The sequence below is a fragment of the Coenobita brevimanus genome, chromosome 107 (assembly GCF_032717465.1).
Source record: "Coenobita brevimanus isolate Jiangsu-jjx chromosome 107, ASM3271746v2, whole genome shotgun sequence".
NCBI lineage: Eukaryota > Metazoa > Arthropoda > Malacostraca > Decapoda > Coenobitidae > Coenobita > Coenobita brevimanus.
In genome coordinates this window covers 5,649,213-5,661,331 of record NC_137060.1, presented here as the reverse complement: position 1 = coordinate 5,661,331, position 12,119 = coordinate 5,649,213, and the positions used below count along the sequence as shown (strand labels likewise).

At 40.5% G+C, this 12,119-nt stretch overlaps 1 protein-coding gene across 1 annotated transcript in view; it reads right to left on the bottom strand.

Moving 5' to 3' along the window:
• Positions 1-11,879, bottom strand: part of LOC145416799 (glutaryl-CoA dehydrogenase, mitochondrial) — a 41,043-nt gene extending 29,164 nt beyond the window's left edge. Inside the window, exons 1-5 of the mRNA XM_080285724.1 lie at positions 11,689-11,879; positions 8,429-8,455; positions 4,139-4,273; positions 2,370-2,511; positions 1,835-1,926 (exon numbers count right to left, since the gene is read on the bottom strand). Coding sequence (XP_080141850.1) covers positions 1,835-1,926; positions 2,370-2,511; positions 4,139-4,273; positions 8,429-8,455; positions 11,689-11,788 — 496 coding nt within the window. The 5' untranslated portion in view covers positions 11,789-11,879. The remainder of the gene's footprint in view (positions 1-1,834; positions 1,927-2,369; positions 2,512-4,138; positions 4,274-8,428; positions 8,456-11,688) is intronic.
• Between the last annotated feature and the right edge of the window lie 240 nt (positions 11,880-12,119).

Below are 12,119 nucleotides of genomic sequence, written 5' to 3'. Positions count from 1 at the left end.
GTTATGCTAACACACTCGTGTTGCAGTAATTAAATCGTATTAAATAATACTAATTAATTGCTCACCGTGCTGGACTCGAATCGTGCTGGACTAATGCGTGCTGGACGCGAGGGTACTGTATATATACTACGTATTCAAATGTAGTAATTTAAAATTTTAACACTATTCTTTTAAGGTAAGGCTCTGTAAAGGATGAATAGTAACGTCATTATACAGTATTTTAAAGTATAATGTTAGAGTATTATGCAATTTTTCATTAAAGATTTATCTAACCACAATGTAAATATTCATGCTGAGACATGCTGTGCAAAACATGAAATCCAGGCTACTTAGCCTTGAGAGGCATTCATGTTGTAACGTGCATAAGCAAACATGCATAAATACTTCATCCAGGACAACACAACTAGACCAGTCTTTCTTGGGCAGTAGTCAGTGGAGAGTCACTATGCAACAGCATACCACGACAAGTAAAGGTGGATACAAAGCTATACAATGGAGGGAGTTTGATAAACCAATGATGAGAAGGGAAAATAGAAATGATAGTGTAGACACTGTAGTGAAAAAATAAGTTCAAAAGTAGAAAGACTGAAAGAACACCTGAAGAGGTGCACTCCTTTTATCAAGATAGTATCTTTACACCAAAAATCCCTGGAGAAGTAGGGCATAAGTGCACCTAATGAAAAAAATCTGCCAGGGATATCCACAAGCACTCCTTCATACCCACCACTTAGAAGAAGTGCAAGTGATTCCACTGCCTCATGTTCTTCCTTAGTTCAGAACACTGATAGATTTGTTCACATGACCACAGAAGCCATGATGAAATTACTAGACCTACAGTTTGCAAGAACATTTTATGCCTGTAACATTCCTTTCAGTGTTGCAGAAAATGAACACATGGCGAAACTTCTCCCCATGTTACGGGGAGGATCTTTAAATCTGTGTATGTATGCATATATATATAATTAAATAATTAAATAATTAATATATTTATTTATTAATATTTTTTAAAATCACCCACCTGGGTTTTTTACACCAAAACAACCTGCCTGGGTGGATAAATGGGTAGTTGCCCAGGAAGCTACCCATGCCAACCCTGACAGGTAGCTATACATTAGGAATGTGTGAAAATGTACACAAGAATGAAGGTAAAGAAGTAAGAAATGTGCATGGATGAATGCCAAACAATGGAAGAGATTTACAGGGTACATGAAGAGACTACCTGTACCAGTACCCTACAAAACTGACAAATGGGAATGCTTTGAGCAGAGCATCAGTAAACATGACTGGATTTGGTTTTGAACACAGCTGGAAGGCAATGAATGAGAATGAAACAATGGCAAAATTAATGTGAGTCACTATGTAACAAAAATAAAGAAAAGGAGCACAGCAGGTGTTATGGTTTCTTCAAATCATTAAAAGTAGTAAAAGACAGTGCATGGAGCTGTTCCTGGGAACATGACACAAAGCCAGAATGAGTGGAGTGAAAAAAGCCAAATTTTATCGTTGTGTAACAGTTAAAGCTGTTGTTGTTACTGCTTAACCCCAGCCTGGCTGGCTGAGCAGACCCGTTGACTACAGGAAGGAAACTGCCTCTGTGGGGCAGTTCTACAGGTACAGTATAGTACACACACCACGTAGGAGCCAGCATCCCTTTGTGGCGGACAGTGCTTCACAATGGTCTTTCCCCACAGCAAGGTGCAGGGAATTTTGAGAAGTCTGGTTCCCAGTTGGATGCCACAGCTGCTCTACCCGGGGTTCAGTGCCATCATATGTAGGTTTCTTGACTGTGAAACAAGCATGTACAAAAAAAATACTGAAAAGCAACAAGTCCTACCAAGTCTGGGAAGGTACTTCTGTCGTTGCTCCTCTGTGCCAAAGTCCCAGATGGGGTACATAACAAGAGATGACTGCACTGACATGGCAGACCTGTCAATACAGCCTACATCAATGCAATATACAGTACCACAAAACAGTTATAATCAGATAGTGCCAAAATTCTGGACAACTCAAATAACAATTACTGTACTGTCATATTCTGACACTGAGCTATGGAAAATACTCTGCAAAAGAATGAAAATCTCTGCCAAGTTAAGGTGCATGGATTGCAGTTGTTATGCAAATGTACTCTGTTCACTTTAATTTGAGGTACAATTGCCATCTCTCCATCTTGAATACAGAGATATAATAAGAGATTAACACTAGAATATAGTACTACTGTAGTTACAAATAAGTGCTACAGAAAGGATGCTGAGTTATGGTAATACAGTATCTTATTCTGCCACTTAGCTACATAAAATAGGCAGCAAAATGACAAAAATCTCTGCCAAGTTTAAATACACAACTATAGTAAACTCTTTGTGCCTGTATACCTATATGCCGAGTCAACACGCTCCACCTCCCTGGCGATGAGGCCATATGCAACAGAGGAGACCCCAGGACAGCCATACCCGTGGATGGTTGGCCCCAGTACACCCATGATGCCCATCTCGGTCATAATCTCACGGTCAAACACTGACAGGTAAACAACAGTGTTAGGCTTGTATCATAAGTGATTTTGGAGATTTCACAACACCTCTTCCTTAGCAATTTTTTCTGCACATAATACTTCAATATCCTTTTATACAGGGTGGTCAATATCCTCTTATACAGGGTGGTCCATATGTAATACTCCTCTTCCACTCCAATGGATAATTTCATGTGTGTTGTGGGGATGTCTCTTGCAGTGTTATCAACGACTACCATGCATCATTCATTAATATCTACTCCCACTAACAAGCCCATCCCCACACTAGCATAATGAGCCATCCCCACAACACATAAGATACCATCAGGTGAGTTTCTATTGGACTACTATTCATGTAGCACCCTGTATACTACTGGTGCAAACTCTGTCAATATTACAATAACAAAAATAACAAAAGAGAGTTTTACGGTACAATATACAAAATGTACTGCGAAGGAAAGGATGCTATAAAGCTTCCTATGCTATCAAAAATAGGGGAGTAACTCACCAGCAGAATATGAGTAATTACAGTACTGTGCTACATGTAAAGAGTTCAGCATTACTATGAGTTTCACCAGGAATCACCAAGTCTGTAGCTTAGCTATGTAAGTATGATGACAAGTTAATTACCTTTACAATACTCTGTACAGTAGTTACAATGCAATGAGACGCCATGAAAAATCTTTCAGATACTGTAACACAATAAGGAAACATGAAAAAATAAAAGTATTACTACATTTAGCTGGGCAAAAAAAATCACCAATCAGTGATTCCATCATCATCCAATCCTACGTTGTCCCATGAGAAGCGTAGGAGCTCAGGGCTCAGTGAGTTGGTCCTAACACTGAAGATGACAGTGACCAGCCTCACTCATCCCTGAGTGGCATTACATGAGCAATAAACCCCAACCACCCCTTGGATATAAACCTTCACCGGCTCAATCCGACTGGAGCTCTGTAAGTACCAACTAAACCACCAAGTGCCAAAATTTGGATATATGGTTACCACCCAGTGTCGTAAATGGTTTCCTGGTGTACAGGAAACCATTTGGCTTGTCACTCAGTGTAGAGTCACCCACAAGCAGAAGGAAGAGGAAAGAATGAAGAAAAGAAAGACAGAAGAGGGAGTAGCATACAATTAGGGAAATTCCTCCTAAGAAAACAACAGCAAACGTCCCCTGCAAAGGAAATGCATGAATAACCCCCTACATGCAAATCTGTTTATTCTTGTTAAATCCTGATGATTTTCCACCTCTGCAAAAATCATTAACAGTGAAGGGTCAGAAAGTCCTCATTAACCTCCCTCACAACCAGATTTCTCTCTCTCAGCTGCATACATCATCTGAAAATGCCAAAACTTTAATTAACTCATTCAATCCCATGATATGTTTTCCATCTTATTCTTGTGATCTCCACACAATTTTATTTCAACTTTAGAAAGACTATTTGAACTGGAGCTCAGATACTAGCTATATTCATTAACCCATTCATGATGAAAGAGCTTTCCTAAGCAGACTAAAATGGTTTGGAGATAGGAATAAACTGCAAAAATGCATCACTGCACTGATGACATTCAAAATAAATCACTGGAATGAAGGATGGTGCTAGAGTAAAATATACATCGAGCTGCACTTACCCTCATGCCTGTTGGCATCTCTGATGCGTGGCATAAGCTTCTCCTGGCAGTAGTCCCTGAAGGCATCACGGATCATAATCTCATCCTCAGTCAACTGGCTCTCCAGGTTCAGTGCATCACGGTAATCAAATTTCGCTGCAACAACAGGATACAAAACACATGTGTACAAGTCTGGCCAAAATTTGCACTGCAATGATTCTTAAACATCAGTATTTATACTGTTATTGTATCTAAACACTATCCTACTGCCTACAACAAAACTGCTGAACTTCATAATATAATGTAACAACTACTGTATCTGTATAATGAGGTGAATGTATCCACACAGCTTAAGTACTGGTACTGTAAATGATACAGTAATGTATCATCACTACTCAAACTCTAAGTATTTGGTACAGGAATACTGTACAATAAAATACAGGTGTTATATTAGGTTTGCTCTATCACATATTCTGACATAATTCCACTACTGTGCTCATTCTACTTTTTCTACCACTCTGAATCCCATCAGTATCACAAGTCTCCTTTAACCTAATTAAATATTCTAATGTTATTCAAAATAACATATAAAAGATGTCCTCTGGCTGAAGGGGTTCATTCTCACTGTACAGTTCAAATTATTCTCCTGACACCCAAAACTTCAAACTCTATTAGGCATTAAACCTTACTTTTACCAGCTTTAACCATCATCTTTCTCCGACACCCAATCAAATTAACTAGCCATCATCTGCACCTGCTTCTCAACGTCAATATTACATGATCAACACAACCACAGTACACTGTACTGTACATTGTTTTAGCAAATGCCAAGTGATTTTTTGCAACTGAGAGTGATTCACAGGAGACTGTGATTTTCTGCTGGATAGGGAGGTTCCTTAGCACATTTTCCTTAGTAATTAATTTGTCATTCTGCATCATTTTTTTTCTTTTTTATGTTATTTACTGAACTCTAACATTGATATGATTTGCATATATAACATACACGAGAATAGTGATGTGCCATTGTCCAAAAATAAGTTGGAAAGGAAGAGGTGTTTGGGAGCTTCCTTAGCCAACCAGAATATAGCCCTGAGTGTTAATACTGTCACCACTAACCCTTGACATTTAGCCTATGGTGAAGGTGATCTTCATCCCTTGACCCCTGAATAATATTAGTTATGTGTGCAGTAAATCCAACCACCCCTCAGATGTAAACTCTTAAGGGCCCCCATCCAGTTGGAAACCCTAACCCACACGACCACCAGGCACTTTTTTTTCTTTTCCATTTTTAAGGTTCCAACATACTTGCATGCGTTGCCTTGGTCCCCTCATGGTGGCTTTCCATGCTGCTCGATCTCCGGCAGCTTCCCTATTCAGTCCCTTATCCCTGAGGTCACAGTCAATGACCTCATCCCGGGTCTTTTTCAGTCTACCTCTCGAAACCCCTATCCCTAACATTAACACTTCTCACTTTCTGCACCCAATTATCATCCCCAATCCTCTCCACATGCCCAAACTATTTCATTATACCTCTCCTTATCACAACACCAATACACTCCAGTACCATTCTACCCCTCAATTCTTCCGTCGTACACCTAGCTCCCCCAGGACTCACACTCAGGGATGCACTGCACATCCACCTAATTATTGTCATTTCTGTACATTTGAGCCTGCAAATATCCTCTTCCTTTACTGCCCAGGTCTAACTACCATACACCATTACATTCCTAAAGCATGCTGAATACAAAGGTCCCTTAGCACAGAAGGAGAGCCCTCTCAAAGTCAGGAGAGGCAACAGCTCCCTGAACTTCTTCCAGCTCCCTGAACTTCTTCCAACCACTCCTCACTCTAGCCACAGCGCTACCTCCAACCCCATCTCCAGCATATAACATGTATTCCAAATAACAGAACTCTTCCACTCACTCAACAGACTCACCAGCGAGTTCAGTACCTTCACGTCTGCCAATCTTCACCGGCTCTCACCGACACACTGCACCCATGAAATTAGCATTGTCTCACAGTCTACTCTAATACCACTATATCTCTTATGCACCCACTTATCACAGACACTGCACAAGATGGAATTACTTCCCACACCCTTGTGGCAAATTCCAAATGGCCACTCTCCCTCTTCTTTGACAGTACCGCCACCAACCCTAGATACCATCGCTTTTGTTTTAGCTCCATTTCCTCTTAAGCTCTTGTGCCCCATACCATCTCTCCACTTCCTGAATTATTTCCTCCATCTCCCTTTCATTCTCCGCAATCAACACCAAATCATCAGCATACAACATCTCCCACGGATGTCCATTTCTGAAGTCACATAAGAGGGCTTCAAATACCATGACAAACAACTAGAGGCTTAAACCTAACCTCTGGTGCACACCAACATTCATGGAAAACTCACCACTCAAGTCTACATTCACCCTTACCTGGGTGTGGGAACCCACACACATGGCCATAACCACCCTAACCAGCTACTCCTCAATCTCATGATTTCTCATTATCCACTTCACCACCTCTCTGGGGACTCTGTCAAAGGCCTTCTCCTAATCAACAAAAACAAAGTACAGTTCCCTTTTCTTTCCTATACATTTTTCCTGAAGCTGTCGAACAATGAGCACAGCATCAGTGGTCCCTCTGCCTGGAACAAACCCAAACACCTCATCAATATTCACTCTCTCTTATCATACCTTCTAGAACTCTCTCCATTTCCTTCATTATCTGGTCTAAAAGCTTTATGCCTCTATAATTTCCTCTTCCCAGGGTATTATCCTTTCCCTTGTACACACTTACAATTACACTCTTCAGCCAATCCTCTGGGACAACAAACTCATATATAATCGAATTTATCAGGTCAGTGACTAACCTCACTCCTATATCTCCTAAGGCTTTCAACATTTCAGCAGTCAATCCAGACACACCTGCTACCTTTCCAACCTGCATCCTGCCTACTGCCCTGCTCAAAGTAGCAGCATCAATCAAAGGCCAAGGGCCAAACACTGGATCTGCAGGATCCAAACCTTCCATGTCCCAGTCAAACTCCTCATTCAACAACCAGCTGTAATGTTCTCTCCATGCGACGTTAATATCCCCACTGTTCACCACTAACCTTCCTTCATTCTTCACATGCTGCTCACCTACGAAATCCCTATTCTCCCTCTTCATCTGATTTGTCACCTTAAATATCATAATCTTCCTTTCCATAGAATTTAGGTTATCAAGTAAAAGTCTGATTCAGACTTCACCCCGTAAACCTCTTTTCTAGCCCTATGCTTGGCAGCCATGTATTCCTCTCTGTTACCACCCTTTTTCCATTCCAGGAAAAGCCTTCTTTTCTCCTTAACTGCAGCTTCTACACCCTCATCATTTGGTTATATCATAACCACCCAACAATGCAGGTGGTTTCCTAGGTTAATGCATATTGTTTGGCTTGTCACTTCACGTAGATTCACCTGACAGTAGCCTTACTGTACTGTAAGCAGATGGTGAGCACTCCCACCTACCGCCTTACTGGTACTAGCCTATACACTATAACAGGAATAAACAAATGGGACTGCAGACAACAAATTAACTTCATCAGACTGACTATAAACTCTAAACAACATCTAGTCAATGGCATGCTTTTCAGCAAGAATTTTCAACAACCTATTGTGCTTTCCTGACTTGTTTTATTTTTCAATTTTATGCAGTTTCCCATGGCAGCAAAGCATGCATTTATGTTTATTCAGTGACCAGCCATGAGGCAACATAAGCTTTGTCATGTGTGGTGGGTACTTCCCATCACCTGAGAAATACTGTACTATGCCCTGTATTGGAAGTTGGGCAAAACATGCTGTAATGGCCAAAAAAAGGCATCTTTAGCACAGGAACCCCTATGCCAGGCTTACTACCAGCTGCTGGATAGCTTGCAACTCCAGATCACACCAAATGGACCTCAAGAGTAGGGATACAGAATCAGATGGACCATCATGACTGAGGCATGAACCTCTTAACAACACCAAGTACTGTAATTGTCACTATGCATTAATGCTGGCACCTGAGTCTTCCAGTTTACTGTATTTAATTTGCAAGTTGAAAGATTAATTTACTTATGAAATGAATTTTTTAATGTATGGTATGGTTTATCATTAAAATTCTCAAAGTGGAAATGGTAATTTCTTCCTACCAGTAAATTTCCCACACCAGACACCCTCCGTGACAAGCACACCACAGGCCAGAGGTTAAAGGCTACTATAAATGAGCCCTATGCTACTGTGACAAATCACAACAGGAAGGGATCTAAAATGAAAAATGTTCCACATACTGTACCTTTAGGGGCTTTCTCCTTCTCAACATCTGATTCATTAGTGAAGGAAAATTATCAGAAAATAATAATAAATTACCACAATATGAAATAAGTTTATTAACAGCCTGCAACTTCATATATGTATCAGTGTACCTGCCATCACCATTTTTATTGCAATATTATACTTACAGGGTATAACGCAATGAAAAGTATCAACACCGAAACATGACAACCTGGAGGAACCTGATTACTCATGACCTACCGGTACCTTGTGATGAATATGAGTAAAACTACTGTATCTAAAACTCACTGTAAGTCAGCACAATATAAGCTACTGTATGCAAACTTACAACCATATCCTTAAAGCTACTGTAGGGTCTTTCCTAAGACCCCTGTATCAAAATGGCATGCTAAAAGTTTAAGCAGGATAAGATTTCCCGAAATTTTAAGGATTGTTCCAAAATTCTTAAGGGGATACATGCTAAGGCTTTTGCAAACCCTATAGAGTACTGTATTTAATTATACATAACAGAGTAGCCCTGTACCTGGTAAGAGCAAAGAATAATGTAAATCATTTATATAATAAGTACAAGTATTTTAACATGCTAAAAATACAAAGCAAGTTTACAATGCAACTGAACTGTTATCAAAACCAGCAGGCTGTACACTACAGAGTACTAGGTCAAGGGCAAGCTCAGGTCCTAATCCGTTCTGTGCCGTGTCCATATACAGATCCTCCCCCACTTACAAATGGGTTACGATCTGAGAAACTGCACGTAAGTTTATTTTTTTCTAAGTCGAAAATGCATTTAACCCGTACCATCCCAAGCATTTTTGCAATTTTTTCCCACCCAATCCTGGACAAAAAACGGAAAAAATTTTTATTGCACAAAACAATCCAGAAGGACATATAAATCAAGGAAAAGCAAAAAAAGGTACTCCTTATAGGAGAAACAAGAGCAGGATAGCTGTCCGTCATGTTTTTAGCCCAGTTTCCCAAGCTGTGAGCGGTGTTTTCCCACCCAGCTGGGCAGGATGAGAGAGAACTGGGGAGGAGAATAGGGGATTCCCCATTCTCAATATCCTTCTCCACTGGCTCATATTCCTCCCCAGAAGTCATCTAGGTCTTCCTTTTCTGAAGAATCATCAAATGAAGGGACAGAAAGGTCCATGTGACAATTTCAACGGCATCCTCCAGCCCAATGAGTAAGAAAAATGGTGTGATTTTCGCGACAATGACAATATGACAGACAGTGGCAAACTGATGTTATCCGGCCATGCAGAACCAAACTCAGTACTACAACTGTTAGGACACAGTGCAAGGACAAAATAACAAATTTGAGCAATATTAATATGAATATCAATGGTAATCCAGTTGATGTTGCTGACAGAGTTCATGATCTGGGTGTCTTACTAGATCATAACTTGTCCCTGAATGCTCAGGTAAATAATGTTGTTAGGATCTCTGGCCACCATTTAAAGAATATTGCTTTTGTTAAGAAATACATAGAAGAGAATTCTGTGAAGAAACTTGTGATAAATTGTGCACTTAAAGTGAATTATTGTAACTCAATTTACTGCAATCTGCCAAAGATACAGCTCAAAAAATTGCAGAATATCTTGAACAGGGCTGCAAGATTGATTAAAGGTGTTTCTCCTTGTGACAGAATTACTCCGGTGTTGACTGAGCTTCACTGGCTGCCTATCAAGGCTAGAATTAAATTTAAATTGTGTGTTTTGACTCATCAAGCACTCCATACTGGTTGCCCATCATATCTGAGAGACCTGTTGCATGTGGTTCAACCATCTGAAGATGGCATCAACACTCGTCAAGCTAGTGTTGGACTGACGCTGTTGGAGCCTAGAGTTTCATCCAATATTGGCTTTCGTGCCTTCAAGTTTGCTGCCCCAAGACTTTATAACAGTCTTCCACTTGATATAAGGCTGATCGAGGGCACAAAGAGTTTTAAAAACAAGTTAAAGACATTCTTGTTCTCAGAATGTTACGACCTGGAGGATTCAACAATCACAGAAGAATATGCACTGTGATTTTTGTATTGGGTTTGATCTAAATCATATGTGAAGGTCCTGCAGAGCACCTTTGGGGGAGTGGGACCAGATAAGTAACGACAACTTCAAATTCAACCCTTGTACCCATTATAAAAAAATTCATTCGGCCAGATAGCATCGTGAACAGTGACGGTTGGGCTGCCAATCGACAGTTGGCGGACGAGGGGTACACGAATCGTGTGATTAACCACAAGGAGGCATTTGTGGACCCAGACGACCCTACTATCAATACGCAGACCACTGAAAGACTGTGGCATGACGTAAAGGAGTTTGTCTATGCGTCCTGGACTACGGACTGAATATTTTGAACAGTACTTCTCTAGGTATCTGTTTCTTCATGCGAACCCTGAGCAAACGTTACACCACTTCCTTATTGCTGCAGCTGCACTGTTCCCGCCACAAGCAGATCAGCCACATGAATGACATGGTGCTGTTGCTGCTATTCCAACTGGCCTAGCCCCGGAAGACGACGACGACCCAGACGACCCTCGTCCTGGACCATCGTATCTTTAGGGTAAGCGTTCACCTAGGATAGGTTAGATATGTTGGGTTTAGTTTGGTTAGGTTTAGTGTGTTTGGTGAGGTTATGTTACATACACCCTTAGGATAGGTTAGGTTTGGTTAGTTTCATTTTCAGTGAGGTTACGTTAGGTCTGCTTCGTTTGATTTGATCAGTTCGGTTATGTTTATGGGTAGTGCAGTATATTTTTCTGGTGGTTTTTTGTGAGTTCAGTTGTTTTTTACTTCATTTTTTCCGGAAAATGCTTTTTTTCACCTACTTGTCCAAAGTTCATGATTGTAAAACACGGACAGTGAGGCATTTCCGACAAAATGAAGGTCACAAACATTCGAATCGCATAAAAAGCTGTCAGAAAATTATATTGCACTACCAGGGGTGGAGGGTATTGTGCACTTGTAAAATTTACCGAAAAAACTATGATCCTAACTGGATATCTGAGGCACATAACAAAAAGTGTCACTAAAGCAAACAACAAATCGCTAAATATATACCGTATACCATTACACCGCAGCTACTTGCACTCTAGTTATGTAACCTTTGCTGTTTAAGGTGCATTTGCCGTTATATCATCAAAATAGCATTTGTTTTATCTAGAATACTCAAACAACTCTCAAATTATTATTTCATCAAAACAAAATACAAGAGCTAAAATTAGTCGTAAATGACCATTTACGTAATGCAGTCAAAGGATACGCTGCTTGGCTGGTTGGAAGGCCGTGGACTGTGCTCGAGATATCAGGGCAGGCGATGTTCTTAATGCCACGGAGCGAAGGAGGGACACACTGAGGGCCATATTGAAAAAGAAAGACAAGGTTATAGAGCCTTGTCACACCTCCCAAAGACTGACGATGTAACGTAGCAGAGTTCGTGCGCCACTCACACTTCCCAGCAGTTTATACAACACTTAACTGCGGTTGCCAAATCCTAAGCAGCAAACCCCGCTAAATTTCTCAAACACCATTACTTCTACAAAGTTCTCCAGAAAACCGACAGGAAGGGGCCAATAATCACCGGAACATCACTAAAGCTCTGTAGAAATGTCTAGGATATAGCTAAATATCTTACCAGTAATAGTAAAATTGTCACTAAATGAATATTACTCTCTCGACCTAGCGTAAACACAT